General features: G+C 38.0%; 1 protein-coding gene across 1 annotated transcript in view; it reads left to right on the top strand.

Moving 5' to 3' along the window:
• SAMD5 (sterile alpha motif domain containing 5) overlaps positions 1–6,453 on the top strand; it is a 380,822-nt gene extending 374,369 nt beyond the window's left edge. The window contains exon 2 of the mRNA XM_076002880.1: positions 4,019–6,453. Within this exon, the coding sequence (XP_075858995.1) occupies positions 4,019–4,303 (285 nt within the window). The 3' untranslated portion in view covers positions 4,304–6,453. The remainder of the gene's footprint in view (positions 1–4,018) is intronic.
• Positions 6,454–19,235: the final 12,782 nt, after the last annotated feature.

Genomic DNA, 19,235 nt, shown 5'->3' with positions numbered 1-19,235 from the left:
AGTTTATCTTTCTTTCTTTCTGATTACAGTCAGTTGGAGGTAAAATCCTCTTGTCCTATAAAAGAGGGAGACATCATCATTGGAAATAGTGTAACTTAAAAAATGTATATGATGCTTTGTATTATTCCTGATACTTCTTTTCATTGCTTCATCTTGCTTGAGAATATGAATCCCAGAACAGACACCCATAATGTTTTGTAGAAAGTTCAGGACATGAGAAACACCATATGTGTTATGACATCATTTTATCTCTAAGTTTTCAGATGCTGTCTTTGAATGCCAAATAATGTTACTTGAAAAATTGGTTGGTTTTTACCCCTTACCTCCTATCTCTTTCCCGTTCATTACCAGAAAAGTAGGAAATATAGTGAGTGTGTCTGCACTTGCTGGTCCATGCCCTGACCTTATACAATTCATTTCTTATCCCTTGAAACCAGACTGTCACCTCAATCCCCTTCTCAAAAGTCCCTCTCACATCAGAAACCTGCTGCTTCCTCCACAATCATCCTCTGGGTTTGCTCTGGAGATTTGATTCTGAGAACAACTCCTTCTCCTCTCCTCTCCCTCCTCCTCCTCCTTCTCCTTCTCCTGCTCCCTCTCCTCCTCCTCCTGCTCCCAGGACACTGCAGCCCCACCCAGCTGGCCTGCCTCTTTCACCCTCTTGCTTCCCTCCCTAACCCCTCCTCCCAAATGTATATTAAGTTCCTAACTTTCCCAAGGGTCTCTCCTTTTCTCTGGCTGTACTCTGACTTTTCATAATCCCAGCCAACCTCCAGGCACTAGAGCCTTTTTTTCAGAGCACTCAGAATCTCAATCCCACTTTATCACCTGCACCCTTGACTGACCCTCCTTTCCAGTCCCCTGAATGAACAGCTGGTGCCTAAAATCCTACATATCATCTCAATGCACATCATTCCCTGGGCACACTAGCTCATACCCCGGTCTCTTTCTCTCCTTTCCCTGGCTTTCTGATTGTGTGGAGGCCGTGAGAATGTGCCTGGCTGACTCTAATGGGCCAAGAGCACTAGGGCTGCCCTTGGAGATCGTTGCCCAGGCCTGGCCGGAGCATGGGATTCCAAGGAGGCTATTTCCTGGGAGAGGAGAAGGGCTTTCACCCAACCTCCCTTCTCTCTCTTGCTAGCTCCCAGTCTCTCTCAGCTTCCTCGTTGTACCCTTTCATGCCTCATATCCCCTAAGAAACTCCTTGCACGATCAATCCAGCCTTAGCATCTGATTCTCAGAGAATGCAAATGAATACAAATTCCCATGCGGAAGGACTACTGCCCTCCCTAGCAATGATTCTTAAAGACACCTGCTTATTTCTTGTCTATACATCTCTATTAGTTTCCCAGAGCTACTATAACAAAGTTCCACAGACTGAGTGTCCTACACAACAGACATTTACTGCATTACAGTCCTAGTGGCTGGAAGTCCAAGATCAAGGTGTCAACAGGGCTGGTTTCTCCTGAGTGCTCTGAGGAAGAAGGTGTCCCTTTCTAGCTTCTAGTGGCAGCTGGCAGTCCTTGGCGTTCTTTGGCTTGTAGATACATCACTGTAATCTCTGTGTCTGTCTTCACCCGGCGTTCTCCTTGTGTGTGTCTGATACACCCTAAGACATGCTTGACACCTAAGATATGCTCCCCATTGTTGATGCCAGTTCCATGCATACTCCTCAGTGGGTCACTGGGGGCCTTGCACATTTGGTTCCAATCTCTTTCTCTGCCCAAATGTCCCACAACTCCAACTGACACATCCTAGTCTAGTTAAGCCTGACTAGTCCCCATGTCTAGAATGTTCCGTGAGCTTTCCCACCTCTTTGCTCTTTATCACCCCACTATTTCACCCTGGAGATTCCGCTCTCTCCCCGTGGCTCTGCCTATCAAAGCCCAGTTCCTCTTCCACGCACACCCACGCTGCCTTGCTCAGAATACGCACAGCCAGAACTAACTTTTTGTCTTCTCGGGATTCTGTTGTGCTGTGGCTTACCCCATACTGCCTTGTGTTCCACTATTTGTATGTGCCCTGCCTCCAGAGTATATGTTACTTGAAAACTAGGACAATATCTTTTCAGATTTTTCACCCCCAAACATACTTACCCATGTGTAAATACATATCAGACGCTCACGACTGCCATGTAACAAAAAATAAAATATTATTTTTCAGGGATGGTGAATTCATTGGAACTGATGGCAGGGATAAGGTAGAAAGTCCTACAGAAAAGGTGGGGAAACGCCCCAGATGACGATGGATGAAAGTGACACTATTGGAGAGGGATTGATAGGAGGCAGGCGTTGTGGACATGAAGGGAGGCAGTGAATGAGCAGTGGTGGCAGCGTGACAGCTGCAGGGATGGAAGTGCCCACCTCTTCCAGGCTCTGCGTGGCAGGAAGTGAGCAAACGCTCACCAACAAATTGATTCCATTTCTAGAATGCCTACTGGTGCCGGGCACGTGGGCAAGCAAAAAGGAGAGCGAGACAGGGTCACAGCTGTTGTCCTAGTTAGTGTACACAATGAAATGCATTTGGGTCTCCACATGGCCAGTGTGCTAGTGGGAGGTGAGAACAGGAAGAAGTCAGCCTGGCATTCAAGGACCACCGATGCATGGTCCCAGGCTGCTTTTTCAGCCTTCTTTCCTGTGAGAGACTCCTAAATTAACATTGGCTACCAGTTGGATCCTGCAGAGATTATTTGGGGGATCTCACTTGACCTGTACTCATATCATATATGACCTCTTCCCAAAATCTTTCCCTACCCTTAAGTAACTTTTCTCCATGAAATCTGTCTGGCCACCCTAACCCCAGGCGGCACACCTGCTATAGCATGTAACTTGTACCTCTCTTTGTCTTTACCATTTTGATATGTGTTTAGGCTGAGAGCTCCTAGAGGACATCAATGCTGTTTCTGTGTACATCTGATTTCCATACAATGCCTATACACAGGTCTTTTATACAGAGTAGGCATTCAATAAGCATCTCTTGAATAAATTAATGAATGGAGCATCTAAGAATGTTTCCATTTGATCTGTAGAGGTAACTTTTGCCTAGAAATCGTTTCCTTATCTTTATTTCTTAGTCACTTGCAACTATGTTTCATGTTCCATTATTTCTTTATAGATTCCTTCTTGACCTTCACAAGACTTAAGAATTTGGGGGAAAGACTAGTCTGCATTTTAAATATAAGAATATCAAAAATGGACAAAATTATTTATGCACTGGAGACTATGGCAGCAATGAATTTGAAATACAATTTGATTTCTAGTGCATTGTTTCTGTGCTGTTTTTTCCTCTGTGTTTTATGGTGTGTAGCTGAGGTTAACAGAGCTGGGGGATTTCACATTATAACTAATTAGCAGCTGAAATTAGAAAGTTCATACAAATTATCAACATTCTACACTTTGAATAACTAGACAATTAAAAATATTTTGGATCACAGTTAACCTAAAATCATAAAGACCTACATTTCATGATCACTTATCTGACAGCTGAGGGCCCATAAGCTATTGTCATTGCTTCTTCCTAGAAAATTTTGTTATTCTACAAACCATGGCTAAGTCTAAGTTTATAAACTAGAGATAATTGAGCTGTGGTTTAAGGGTGGGGGAAGGCGTACCCTCTCTTTGGCAACCCGATGTAGATTCCTTGCAAAGCACTCTTGATGTTTGATTTTCTAACCATCTTTTGTTCTGCTTAGGAAAACCAACAAAAGAATGTTTTTATTCCTTTCAGATTCCTGCTAACATGTTCCTCCTTTTCCTTGCCTGTGGTTATGTTACAGTGATTTAGGATGAAATTAGCTCACAGTTTTGCACATTGGTGCTGTCTTGTTGAAGACTTGCTCACTCCTCACAAAACTCCCTTCACGCTATAAATAAATTAAAACGTGGTTTTCTTCTAGAAACGTAATGATGTTCATTGAGAAAATACTGGCAAATACAGGAGCTAGGATAATCTAAGAACTGCTATAATTGCCTTTAAATGATGGCATCTTAATCTCTGTATTACTTTCTTCTTTTCCTAGGTAAGTGGTGTTTTCTCTGCGTTGCTTCAGGGAGTGTTGATGTGTCTGGTAAGTGTTCCTTTTGTTGTGGTACCTGGTATTGCTTCAGAGCTGCTTTTGAATTGCCTGGGAGAACCAAAAGGCAAACCAGAGAGCACACGTGGACTTTGGATATGCTTTCTATTGAGAATGCTGGTGCGTGTTCAGTCTTTTTTTAGATTTATTTTCTCTGAGATCTTGCTTTGGAGTTACAACACACTTTGTTCTCAAGTCTGGAAAACGGCCCATGGGCTGATTAAGTGTTGATCAAAACTTGCCTTCCATAAATTCTTTTGATGTGGATTTTCTTTTCTTTTACTTTTTTCTGCCTTGATTGGAATCTTTTAAATGCCCTCCATTCAGATTTTGATGAAACCATAAAACTCCAGTTAGAGGCATTTTGCTTAAGTTTTTGCTACTTATTGATGTTGTGCTATTCCAGTATTTAGGCTGTATTGTTACCAAGAATTTCCATTAATCTTCTGGTTTCCTCCTCCTGTGTCCCGGTGACTTCATCTGTATGTTATTCATGGTCCCTTGGTACTGGGCACAATGCGGTAATTAAGTCCTACTTCACAATAATATTTTTATTAAGATACTGAAACAAATATGTTCCTATCTTTCTAGTTATCCTGACATGGACACATTATTTTATGGATGTCTTTCTGTAAGTTAGTGACAGAGAGTTGCTGTTTTTCTAAGTATGTCGTTGATGCCAAGACTTTTCCTTTAAAAAAGAATGGCCAAGAAGTATTCCAGAAGGGAAAAGATTATCAAGGAAAAAAAATCCCATGAGTTCTTTGATTTACAAATAAAATTTCATAGTCAAGTATACACAACATATGATGGTTTTATTTTAGTTTTTATAAGAGTTGACTCTTCCACTTAATTGAACTTGACACAGAAAATGCTAGATCACAGTGTCTTTGGCATGAGTATAGGAAATTCAGTCTTCCTGTGTCTAACATGTACAATACTTGGTTTTCGTATGTCATAGGGTCAGATTATTGGTCCTATTAGAAGCAGTTGTTCCTTAAATGCATTGGACTAGGTTTAGCTATATTCTGTTATCCTTTTCTTCACTTTTCCCATCCAAAACATAGTGCCCTTATTTTGATTAATTAATTTATCTGAGATATACATAGCTTGCTGCTTGAAGAGACTTTTATTTGAACATTTAGATCTATTTGGTTTGGGGGGAGGTTTTCTTTTTTGTTGCTTTTGATAACCTGACCTAAAAATGTTTTACTTGTGTTTATGTGTGTTTAATAGAACACATTTGAAGAAGAGTCCCCAGAGGTCAACTAAATTGCTCTTGAAATGTTCAAAAGGCTATAGACGTTGCTTCAAATAACCCGCATGGGATTTTGACCTCATGCTGTTTTCAGTTCTGCAACAGAATTTTTCTATTAATGATTCTGGATTTAAAAGATCAGAAAACAGGAGACAGAAAGATGGAAGGGTGAAGAAGGTTAGATTTCAAACTTGCATAGGCTTTTCCCCAGACTTTGAAGCCTATCAGAGACCCACAGATATGTGAACCAAGACGTTATTTGAACAGCTTGCTTAACAACGGGCTGCATGGTGAGCCACATTTTAAATTGAGAAAGTTAGCCCGTGCTGGGAATTTTTTTATTCTTTGCCTTTGACCTCATTGGATGCCATAAATGAAATATGGTGGTGTAGGTTTGAAAAGGCCAGGGGCTACTTATTTATCCCACTCCTATGACAGGGAAAAACCAAAAGTGAACAAATGCAGTATGTTTAACTCTATCTCCTTAACTTGGGCTGCAGTTATATAAAGATGCTTTGGTTCCAATCTATAATCCCAGTTTGGTGAAAGATCTTTCTTTGCTATTTTTAAATTCTTTCACTTTATTCAGGTAAGCCATGCAGAAAGGTCAAATCTGGGAAGGTGGCTGAGTTTTATTTTCACTATAAAGAGAGCTTGAAAATACCTTATTTGAGATATAGTCTATTCTTAACTTAGGTTTCATGATTTATATCATGCTAGTTCTACTATGAACATCTTCCACTTTGAAATCAGATGTACTTAGAGTTTCTGCCAGTGAACTTATCTAAAATATCCTTATTTTTCTTATTAAAAAATGACAATCTAGCTATCTATAACATACAATGACTATACTGGATTCCCACTGCTGGATAAAAGTAACTATATGATTATATGAGTGATGACTGTACAACATTCATTTCTAGAACATTTGAAAATTCTTTTTTTTACGAGCTATCACCTACTTTATTTTTTTTTATTTTATTCATTTGTTTTATCTTATTTTATTTTTGTATTTTTTCCAGCATATTGTGGGGGTACAAATGTTAAGGTTATGTATGTTACCCTTGCCCCCTCACCTCGAGTCAGAGCCTCAAGCGTGTCCATCCCCCAGTTGGTGCGCATCGCACTCATTATGTATGTATATACCCATCCCCTCCCCCCCACCCACCCGACACCTGATAAATATTATTCCTATATGTCCACTTAGTTGTTGATCAGTTAATACCAATTTGCTGGTGAGTACATGTGGTGCTTATTTTTCCGTTCTTGAGATACTTCACTTAGTAATATGGGTTCCAGCTCTATCCAGGAAAATACAACAGGTGCTATATCACCGTTGTTTCTTATAGCTGAATAGTACTCCATGGTATACATATACCACATTATTAATCCACTCATGTATTGATGGACACTGTGGTTGTTTCCACATCTTTGCAATTGTGAATTGTGCTGCTATAAACATTCAAGTGCTGGTGTCTTTTTCATAGAGTGACTTTTGTTCTTTTGGGTAGATGCCCAGCAATGGGATTGCTGGATCAAATGGTAGATTGACTTGTATCACTTTAAGGTATCTCCATATTGCTTTCCACAGAGGCTAAACTAGTTTGCAGTCCCATCAGCAATGTAGGAGTTTTCCTATCTCTCCACATCCACGCCAACATTTATTGTTTGGGAATTATTAATATGGGCCATTCTCACTGGAGATAAGTGATATCTCATTGTGGTTTTGATTTCCATTTCCCTGATGATTAGAGATGTTGAGCATTTTTTCATATGTTTCTTTGAAAATTCTTATATGGTACTATTACCTAAATGATACTATGCTTCCTCAACATTAAATTTTTAATAATACCAGGTTTATTTTGTTATATCACATTTATTATGGAATCTAAATATGGTCAAATATATTGTAGCATTGGATCAAATTATGAAAGGCATTGTAACTATTTAATAATTTCTTTGCTCTGGTGACTTGTGTTAGTACTGAGCTCATAATAAGAAGTGTGGTGTATCATTGTCCTCGTGAAGCTATAATATTGGGGGGAGGATAAAAATCATGCCAGCCCCTCCAAAAATACCAACAGATAACAATGCAAAATGGAGGGACACTGAAATATGCACACAGTTAGTTGTGTAAAGAAAAACATAGTTTATTTTTCTAAGACTGATCTGATCTTTTTGAATTCTCACCATAGCAGGTGGGGGAAACTCTGACTTGTTGATTAATATTATCTCAATCTCTTCTCATTTAAACAGTCTTCTTCCATTGCAGAAAAAGTAGGCAAACTTCAACTCCCTGCAGGTCTGGCTAAGAGAGTGTCTGCTCTGTCTGCCCCAGCCACGCCCCAGCATGGCCTCCTGGTGGCGTGCTGGTTCACATGTGTACATTGGTTTGGACCCACTGAGGCACATCGAGTTTTGTGCGTGGCACTCAGACCGCTGCTGTGAACTGTGGTTTTGCCTCTCCTGGCTTGGCATGTCCTTCTGAGGTCTAGCTAAGTCACATTTGGCCCCAGCTGGTATGACCTCCCTGTAGCCAGGCTGCAAGGACAGTTAGTGAGAGAGTTAGTTAGAGAGTTCACAGCCAGCACAGCCTTCTCCTCCTTCCTGGACAGGCACAGGGGAATTTGGGGCTATCTCCCCAAAGCAGCACCGGCAGCTCAGGTCTGTTAGGGACCTTACATTCCCTCGCTGCATCTAACCATTTGGACCTCTTAGATTGTTCCAGGTACCCTTTGAAACAGTCTCTCCTCCAAAACCCAAACAGGAAGTAGGCCCATGCCTGGGCCCCCAGCATGCCTCTTGGCTGACCAACACTCCTGCCTGCTGGGCTTTTGAAATAGAGAGGGGAGGTAAGGATCCCTTTCTCTGTTTCCCTCACCTCTGCATCTTTCTCTTCCCACAGTCCTTCTGGAAGGTTGCTGTACTTTCTTTACCTCATACCCCGAGATCTCTCTACTCCTGGCATATAATAAATTCTAAGATCTAGGAGCCAGGCTTGGCTCTCAATATGTTAAATAAAAGCAAATCAGATTTTAAAAATCCTTTCCTCTCTCAACCTAGACCTTCATGACTTTTGACTCAACCCCGAGATTTTATTTGGACATTAAAGGCTGAATATTGACCCTTTCTTTTCTCCCTTCCTCCCTTTCTTGCTTCCTTTCTTTTATTTCTACAAATGCAGTCCTAATGCCCTCTGTACACCAGGCAGGTCAATGCCTAGGGCTTATAAATAAGCAACTCTTGTGCACAGAAATGCCAAATACGAAAGCAAATAAAAACGTGTCTGCCACACTGTGGCCCCTCCAGGAGATTGGTGTGCATTTAGGAGGATTGTATTTTGATCAGGAAAGGAGACATTACACAGTGTTTATTCTATTTGGTGGCTTATACTGGGGGCATAGAGAAAGCTGGGACAAGAATGAAGGGGAATTTGCATGACTGGCCACAGGGTTCAATCATATAAAATCACATTCCCAAGGTGATTTTGGCAAAGCAGTAGTTTGATAAGATGTTCTGAGACATACAGAACCAATCTATTTGGGGTCACTATGTACCATATGTCCCCTGAGAGACTTGTAATGTTAGCATATTACTATTTCAGATAATTCCTGCCTCATAGGAACATATATAACACTATTTAACTCATGTTGGCCATGTTCATGTAACACTTATTTACAATCCAGAAAGCTCTTTTTGAGAACTACTTCTAGGGTAATGATGAAGCTGAGAATCATTTTTGGTGAGAACTAACATAGGGAAGGTAGAGCTTTAGGAATGTCATTGAATTTTTATTGAGGACTTACTATGTACAAAGCACTCTGTGATTAATCAGTCCAAAAAGATGAGTGTCAAATCAGTTCTTGAGAGTTGAGAATTTCTCAAAATTGCTGTCTTTTTGAGTAAATGTTAAATAATATGTAACTTCAAAGTTCCAAATCAATATGATTTTAAGATAATTCTGTATATAAATAGAAACATACAACATAAATGTAATAGTAATTATTTTCTTTATCTGAAGCCATGTTGAAAGTTGAAAAAAAGTCATGCATAGTAGCTTTATACTCATACAACAACTGTAAAGAAGATAATAAAAATCATTCATAATTCTTAAAAAACCCAGAAGTATAAAATGTAAGCTATTTGCAGTCAGTTTGCTATATAGTACAAATAAAATAATCTGCTTTTATTTGACATATCAAGATAGTTAAAGAAATTACCAACCTTCCCCCAAAGTAATTGTTTATAGTGAATGATTACTGTATTTCCTTTGCTGGGTAGGCCTGATATATTAATAGTGATAGATATTAATTATATATTAATGGTGATGGATATCAACACTTTGAAAATATAACATCAAGGTATTCCAAGATATTTTTTCATAGTAATATTATTTAAACTAAGCCTCTTTAGTGATCTTTGAAAGGACTGATATGAAATAAATCTTGGAGAGGACATTTCACTTTATAATGAATTATTCCCTTTTTTAATTGAAAATGTTACAACTTTCTATGTTAATCATGATATAATGCCTCAGAGGACTTTTTAAATTATATTTTTTATGGCTTGACCAATTTTATGTTTTAATTGTTAATTTCTTTCCCCTGCCTTCATATAGTATTCCTTTTTAATGTGCTTTTATCTTCACTAAGTACTCTGGCATATTTAAATCATCCTACGGTTGATGTCAGCAGTATCAAGGGCCAAGGTCTTCAAATTCATCTTATTCCAGTTTACTTTATTTATCAGTAATTGCTTTGTCTTCTTTTTAAAAATGTAGCACATTTTGGAATAAAATTACATATTTTTAGATCTTTGTAAAACATGGGAGTCCACTGTGAATCTTTGCTTTACCAAAGGTTGTTTATTCAGCTTCAACTTCCTTTGTGTTTTTTTTTTTTTTTTCTTTCTCTCTTCCTTTAGCTATTTCCGCCATTCAACTATCAGTAGTCCCGTCAGGAAAAATGGATGTATATGAAATTTGAAGATAAAGGTTTGTAGGGAAAGACTAAAAGGATCATGAAATGTCAGGGCTGAAGAGTGACTGAGAGAACATGTAGCCTAGTGTTCTATTTACATCAGCCCTGTGTGGGCTCCCTATCCAGTTCTCTTCCTATTTCATCACATTTTGCATCAAATTTCAAAGAACTATGCTTCTAAATGCTATTTGGTGACTATCTATGGTAATCTCCAATTCTGCTTATTTTCTGATTATGTTAACATCAGCCAAAACATATAACATAGATAGAGTTCCACTTGTGCCCAACATCATAATATTCCTTTAGTTAGTAACCTAATTATATGTTGTAGGTAAACATACTTGTTATTATTTGAAATGTAAGTATTTATATATATAATGTCTAAATTTCTTATAATATTATTCCAAATAACATAGTCAATGGTTTATTTGTGTATGCCACAGATATATCTTTGAGCACCCAATTTTAAGTGCAACACATTTTGCTAATTGATATACCAAGAAATGGCCCATACTCGTGAAGAAGTTTAAACTTCATATTGCAATAAATAATAGCCATTTGCTAGAAAAATTTAAACCTATCTAAATTTTTACCATAGAAAAAGCTAAAAGAAATCCTAAGTGTGTTTTTATAGATAAACCATTTTGGAAATTTCACAGATAAAATAGCTTAATGCCAGCTTTTGAGAGGATTAGGCTACCAAAAAGATACCTCAGACTGGGCCAGAACATAGATTTTTACCAATGTAATTTACACAATAAGTTGAAAGTGTGTATGTAGTCAATTTTTTCCTTTAACTCAAGTATTTTTATTCAGTAAATAAAGTTATTAAGTTTGGAGTGTATTGAATTGTGTTTAATAAGCGAAATAGTCTGTACTCCTGCAATTAAATTTAGAAAGACAAGTCTGAAAGTGATCAAAGTCTATTTTAGGATACCAGACTGAAAAACAGCAACTTAATGATGAGATACAGCTATGGCCTGCATAACAACATTGCAGTCAGCGACTGACCAGTATAGGATCTTGGTCCCATAGGATTACAGTGGAGCTGAAATATTCTTATTGCCTAGTGACATGGTAGCCATGATAACATCATGCACAATTAATCTATTTTTTTATAAATTTAGTGTACCCTAAGTATACAGTGTTTATAAAGTCTATGTGAGTATATAGTAATGTCCTAGGACTTCATATTCACTCACCACTCACTCACTGACTCACTCAAAGCGACTTCCAGTCTTGCAAGCTCCATTCATGGTAAATGCCCTATACAGGTAGGCCATTTTTTGTCTTTCATACTATATTTCTGCTGTACCTTTTCTACGTTTAGATATGTTTAGATATACAAATACTTACCACTGTGTTATATTTGCCAATAGTATTCAGTACAGTAACACTGATGTACATCTTTACAGCTTAGAGGCAACAGGCTATACCAGATAGCCTAGATGTATAGTAGCTATACAGTCTACAATCTAGGTTTATGTAAGTACACGCTATGATGTTCACACAATGACAAAATCACCTAATGCATTTTTCAGAACATATCCCAGTCGTTAAGCAACACATGCATTTGATACTATCTTCATTTCAAGTATTTCAGTTTGGTCGATTAGCCATGAGTTTTTCCATTTATGGAGAAGATTTCATGAAATTCTAGAATTGTTTAATAGAACTCTTAGTGGTAAATTCTATAACTTTGTATAACACCAACTAAACTGATTGAGACTATAAAATATTGCAGAGATTGTTGTAATTCCATAATGCCTTATTTTAGTAATGACATTTCATTCTTCTTGTTTAAAATGAACAGAGTAAGTTAGAGGTGACTTTATCCTGTTAAATTATAGGTCTTAATTTTGATTGCAATTCACCTGAGAGCACTTAGCTGAAGTATTTACCTGCATTAATTTATACTATTCACACCCAACTGTAATGGATTAAAAGTCTACATTTTTTTTATAAAAACAATTAAATCATCCCTAAGCATTTTATTACTTGCTGGTAATATTTCAAGGTAATTATATATTTCATTTTGCTGCCTTGATAAACTCTAAAGCCTAATGCTTTTGTTTAATATAAAAATTAAGGTTTCCGAATCACCATAGTGATTGTTTCCTATGGAAGAATACATTACTTTGCAGATTTTAAATTGCTCAAGGGTACAAAGAAATATTAAAAAATAATTTCATAGATCATAACAAAGCCAATGTTTTATACTTTTTTTGCAAAATATAAAATTAATTTGAGCAGCTAAGTCTATTAACATCAAAGAGTAAATCTATTTAAGTGAAAAATTATTTTCACATGTAAGCCTTTTTTATGAAACAACTTTATGAAAAAGTATTATTGGAAATTTTTTCTGACATATTGAATCATTTACCTTATTTGATATGTTTTCTTGGAAAGCAAATGTATTTTCTTTATTATATCGCTCTTAGGAGATATTAAAAAGTCATGTATAATAATTTTGTTTTACAACCAGTGATATAGCATTTGTATAGTTATCTTTAAGAATTTTGTTCTGGGTGCCTCTGCACCATAAGAAGATTCTAGACATAAATATCCCTCAATTAAACTGACAGCACAAATTTCTTACAGCAAGGCACTGTTTCACTTCTACAGTCAAACTTATTTAATTTTTCAACCACAGACATCAACTCCTTCAATTCCCATAATCCAGGTTTTTTCCCCCTGTCCAACTATATTGTGGCAGAACAGGGAATTTGTCTTTACCTACCTCTGAGCTTCCTCCTCCTTAACCCATATCACAAGAGGATTCAACTACATTTGATATACAAAAAGATGATTCAACTGCATTTGGTATACAAAGTGCAGAGAACTTTAATGACCAAGGTAAATTAAAAGCATCATCATAATCTGTCATTTAATCAATTATTAAGTGCCACCACCATGCAGTTCAAAGATAATATTGTCCAATTGTGCATATTTTAATTGAAAGGGAAAATATGTGCTTTGCTCTATCATAAAGAAAGAGAACATTTTAGTGGAAAATGTATGTACAAACACTTCAAATAAAACTGGAAGAACCACAGGCTGTTGTCTTTTTATACTTGAATTTTTGCTTGCTTGATTTTAATAAGTTTTGTGGGTTTTCACAGTGCAAAATTCAGAAGTAAGATTCTTTTTAAGAAGTTGAGAGAAAAGTTGAAACCCACTTGAATGCTAGGAGAAGACTTGTAGCTCAGCCTCCCCTCTCTCCTTTCTCCTTTCATCTGCCACTTGATCGGAAGCATCCCTGGCTATCCTAGAAATGGGAAGACGGCCAAGTCCTTTGCATTGACTCTCCAGCATGGCTTTTCTTTTCCTGTGACCCATGAGTTTCTGGAAAAGTTTGGGCCACTCGGCATCTTTCAGATTCAAGGGAGATTTGACAATCCTTAAACGGCACACCAGAATCTTTGTGAGTTTCCAAGGAAGACAAAGCACAGACTTTTCCCTGGAGCTTAACCTGAAGAGATTTTTCCTGTCTGTAACCTTCAAAGCCTATTTTGTGTCTTTGTGGAAGTGTGGAGGGAGAAGGCCAAGTTTTTCTTCCCTTCTTTCTGCTACAATGCAAACTCATTCACAAAGCATGCCCTACTCTTTCTTCCTTTACAAGGGCAGAGCATGGTGGACGTGTTCCAAATCAGGGGCGGTGTGATTGTGAGTTCAGGCATTGCCTCTCTTCTGCTGCTGAACCAAGGAATAGCAAGTTTAATCTAATTGAATTCCATGGCAGTGGTTTGTTTATGTTTTGCCCAAGGAATATTCCCATTGCTTAAGTTTGGTGTTTGGAGTGTACTATGAATAGTGCTATATATGATGAATATTGCTAAGGATACAAATCCTTAAAGTCTTTGTGCGATGAGTGTTCAAAAAGGATTATTCACCAACATATTAAATATCAAGTTATAGATTGTGCATTGTGCAAGTTATAGAATTAATATACTATGTTTGAGGGATTTTGTTCATCAAACAATAAAACTCTCTGTAGCTGGGACTTTGCCCTGACAGATGTCTGCCTCCGTATTGACAAAAACAATCCGGGTGATGCTAAAATTTGTGAGCTTTCCTCTCGCCCTAGGACAAAAACCAAATCATAACTACTCATGTACAGTCATGAGTAAAAACTATCCAGTGTTCACATAAACTTACTTATTGAAGAGTTTAGTGCTAAACCATGTCCTTTAGGGGAAAAGCTCATAACATATTAGATAACTATTCAGTTAGGAATTAAATTAGAGTGGCTACTTGTAAAGTTATGACTTATAAAGTTATGAAATCTATATTAAATGTGAAATAGTTTGTCAAAATCCAACTAGTTAGTTGAATTATATGAAAATGCTAATATTCAACTGGTTTTGATCTGCAAAAATGGAGATTTTATACAGTTTAACCTAATAACCAGCAATTATATTGAACAGTACTGTTCTAGTTGAATTTTAACTTATTGTAATAACTATCATCTGAAAGAGTAATGATTGCTACATCTGAAAGAGTAATGATTGCCACACTGTGATTTCATTAATAATAACTAAACATATCCTTTATATTTTCTTCCTGGAAAAAAAAAAATGACATCAAAACAATGTTTTTAATGCCAGGCTCCCTTCTAATTATGCCTTAGCTCCAAACTCCCAGATCTAGAGTGTTAGTTTACCATTTTGGAAAAATCTAAGGGAGAACTAAAGGCCTTCTGAAGTTTATGTATTTTACAGACAGCTCCTTGAATATGCTGTAACATAAAAATGTGACCCCAATATTTAAGACTGAATAATTGCCTATGTTAAAAGGTAAAGATGAAGTTCCCCTAATTATTAAGTAATTGCATTCCTCCTCAATGCCTTGGGCAGAAGCAGCTCTGGTTTTTGAGCAGATGAAATTCCTGTTTTACTGTTAGGATGCAGTGATGTAACTAAGGCTTGCTAGCCTATAAATCTGTAACCTGAACCACAGCATTTGAAGGCAAAAAGAGTTTTGGAATGTACTGTATAGGTAACTTTCCATTTCTGTAATAAAGTATGCACGGCAAAGTAAGATTGGAACCATATCGCCATTTGAGTTAAAGAAACCTTTTCAATGGAAAGAAATTATAGGAATTATTTTTAAAATAATTGCAAAAATCATCATTTTCTGGAAATAGTAGAAATGTATACAAATCAAATCACCGGAGCATCTCACTTTTGCATTATGGCTCCAACTGAATTTCTTGATAGAATTATACCTACATTACCACCAGCTGCCTCTTCTCAGTCTTAAGTATAATTCCATTTAGAGACTTGGTTATTATATCAAAACAGAATAAAAATCTAGTTACAATTGGGTGCGCTTTGATTGTGCATTGTGTGAACAGCTCATCTGATTAATCCTTGATTCATCTCTGTCACCTAGTCTTATTTTAGAATCCTTGAACAGCACCTGCCTGGAAGTGACTGCAACAGTTCCAGTTGCATGAACAGTGTTTTACTAGAACTGTAAGCAGAGAACTTTATAACTGAGAAGGGCCTCTTGCAATGACGACAACTTCCACTCTAAGGGTTTCGATGTGTCACCCAGTCACACAGCTACTTATTTCCTGGCATGGGGAGAGCTCTTTCTGCACCACCTTTCTTCCTTGCCTCACATACTCATAGGTGAACACTTTGAGCGTAGGTTTAGGTGCATTTTTCCATTACCAACTCCATAGGAATACCTATCCCAACACTATATTCCTATTCCCATACCAACGCTACAACGATTTATTAGATATAGTAAATGAAGAACAAATGAAAAAAGAATGAATATATCAAGGCTCCCCATTAGGTAAGCTTCTGAAGAACAGGCAGTGTATTTCTTTAGCACCCTTTTATAGTACCAATAGAAATATAGTAGAGTATATCCCTGAAGACATGGCACTCAAATATCTTGGCTGTGTCAATTTTTAAAAAAATCATTGACTGTGGATTTTTTCTGCCTCTAACTCTGCTTAAGTGGAACAGTCCAAACTCACAAACTTGGTTGTAGCTCCTCAAAGGAGTTAATAATTTCACTCTAAAAAAACAACATCAAAACAGATTCAGAATGATTAAAGTGCTTTATAATCTCTTGGGGACTATTCACTTGTAATCTGTTATTTCTGGGACTGTCAAAGGCAGCCTTTATGAATGGGAAATGATTGTTATTTACAGGCCTGTTTGCCTTTGATGGAGGCTCACGGGCTGCCAGGGTTACCCGGCGTTCAAGAAAGAAGAAGATTCACTGTTCTTTTTTATAGATCAGTGGTTTGTTGCATTTGAAATAAAGCAAAAAAGACCTTTTTTTGTTATATTAATAAAAAGAGAAGAATGGAAGAGAGAAGTTTGGCCCACGTTCACTCCGAGTGACATGAAATACTGATTACGCCATCACGTTAATTTGTATAATGTAGGCTGCCAGTATGTAAAACTCAACGATACAGGTAGATTTTTAGCCTGAAGTATTCGATATTTCTGTTGAAAGTCTTTGTACTCAACTAAACCTCAGATTTAAAAAAAAAAAAAAAGTAAGGCAAAACAGGAAAAAGTAGATATTCAATAAATATTTAGAACCAAACTGAGAAAATCATTCATACAGATAAATATACTGGGCCCATTTCACAAATGTGACCCATCTCTTCATTCTAGAAAGCTACAGAATTCCTGTTCTCATTAGACTTGGCTTCTTCCTCATATAGTTTGAAAATATATACATTCAAGGCTGGCGTTATCGGCGTGTGCAGGTTTCTGCACAGCAATGAGGTTGTTAGTGCACGAGAAGTTGCCTCTTTGCCATATAAAAATTCAATTAGAAGCTCCCAATAAAAACTTAATTAAAAGGTTATGGAAACAAAAATGCCACACACTGGGCCTTACAACTTACTAAACTCTGGCTCTGCTGAACCACCGGAGGCGATGGCTTCTGCAGGCCCTGGGCCTCTTCTGTGAAAAATGCCTGGCTGCCGGCAATGCGCGTTCTTCGTTATAACAAGAAACCTGGGAGGGAAAGCATGTTTTCCTATGAATTAGTTGCTGAACAAGTACTGCTTTATGTATCAAGACCTCCTTCTGGAATTTCACCTGAAATGTGCTCCTACTATGAAGGCCATGAGAAATATGTGAGGCTTTTCAATCTCCAGTTTGAGGTCTCACACTGAGAAGTCTAGCTGTGCAATTCTGTTTGTTCACGGCCGTGTCTAAAATGTATCCAGATTTGTGACCCTCTTTCTCTTCTCCTTAGCAAAACATGAGTTTAACTAATTAAAATACAGTTTCTGCGTTTCACACTGTTATCTCAAAATGTGCATAAAAAGTATGCCTTCCAACCAACAGTTTCTCCAGCTGTTGCGGACAGGTCATTGGTTGAGTTACTATCCTGAGTCAGGTGCCTCGTTTGTGCTCAGTAAATAAAATCGAATAAAAGAATACGCTCTCATGAAGTGGATGGGACTGTTCCTTAGAATTAATGAGGTTAAGGTCACCCCAGGGCAATGTGACTCTGGAGCATATTTTCTTAGGCAGTACAGATTATGCTGCTGCCCAAAGACCTTGATTTTCTCATAATAAAACCAACCAGGTTCTTTTCATCCACAGAAGATCTAGATTTTGTGGAGGCCCAATATTTATGATTTGGGAGACTCTCTTTAAGAAAAGGAATATAAAATTAGGCCAGGCGGAGGTGGCTCACATGTGTAATCCTAGCACTCTGGGAGGCCAAGGTGGAAGGATCACTCGAGGCCAGAAGTTCAACACCAGCCTAAGCAACAGCAAGACCCCAATCTCTACTCAAAATAGAAAAATTAGCTGAGTGTGGTGGTGCACACTTGTAGTCCCAGCTACTTGGGAGGCTGAGGCAAGAGGATCACTGGAGCCCTGGAGTTGGACTTTGCAGTGAGCTATGATGTCACCACTGCTTTCTACCCAGGGCCACAAAGCAAGACTCTGTCTCAAAAGAATAAACAAACAAAAAACCAATGTAAAATTAGGAATACAAAATTAGCAACAGCCCCTGGCAAGCGGCCCAACGCAGGTGATATGCTCCAAAGCTTAAGCTAGATTGGTTCCATGGTGAACCCACCTCTGTCCTCTTCAGTCAGCTTTTGGTCTCTGGCCTCAAGCGGTACTTCTGCAGAAACAGCCTCTCTGGAGTCAGTGAGATAACCCACTGGGCCATTTAAATACATATTATATTGACCCAAGTTTTGGTACATCTTCTTGTAGTAATTTACCCGTAAGTGCTATATGGTAAGAAAGGTTGCAAGGTAGATTTTTCTCCAAGAGCTCAGAAACATTTCTCTTATAAGGCACTTGGAATACAAGGACATGGTTATTGGCCTCAAGTGTCTCACAATTTATAAGGGCAGACAGACATGTTAACAGCTGTAATGCAGTGTGATAAATGCTGTCAGAGAAGAGTGCATAAAATGCCACCACCGTCCCGCCTGTTCTAAGAGATTGGACTCCAGTTCTGCTATCTCCATGAAGACTTCCCATACTTCTCTGTCCCTCACTGAGCTCCTCTGAAGGGACGAGACACTCTGGATCTATACTGAAGTGACACAGAACAACTTGGACAGTTGAGCTTGATCTTCCCATCTGGGCTGAAAGCTCCTTGAAGGCGGGTGGTCAGCCTGTCACCACAGGCTCTAAGGGGTGGGCACTGGATGACTGTGTGACCGAGTAAATGGCTGGGCCATTGATGGGTGGACATCGCCGGGGCACCGCAATGTTTCTGAACGACGTCATCCCAAATCCAGTCAACAGAAGCCATCACTGAGCATAGAAGCTGGGGAAAAACTTTTTATTTAAAATTTAACTACAAATTTTAATGTCCTCTTGAGAGTTAAGGACATTTGCTATGTTGTCCCAAAAGAGGTTTCACAAAATTAATGTTTCTTATATACTTTTTATTGAGGTGAAATTCACAAAAG

This window comes from Microcebus murinus, chromosome 5 (genome assembly GCF_040939455.1).
Source record: "Microcebus murinus isolate Inina chromosome 5, M.murinus_Inina_mat1.0, whole genome shotgun sequence".
NCBI classification, from domain to species: domain Eukaryota; kingdom Metazoa; phylum Chordata; class Mammalia; order Primates; family Cheirogaleidae; genus Microcebus; species Microcebus murinus.
This window is presented reverse-complemented; position numbering and strand designations above follow the sequence as displayed.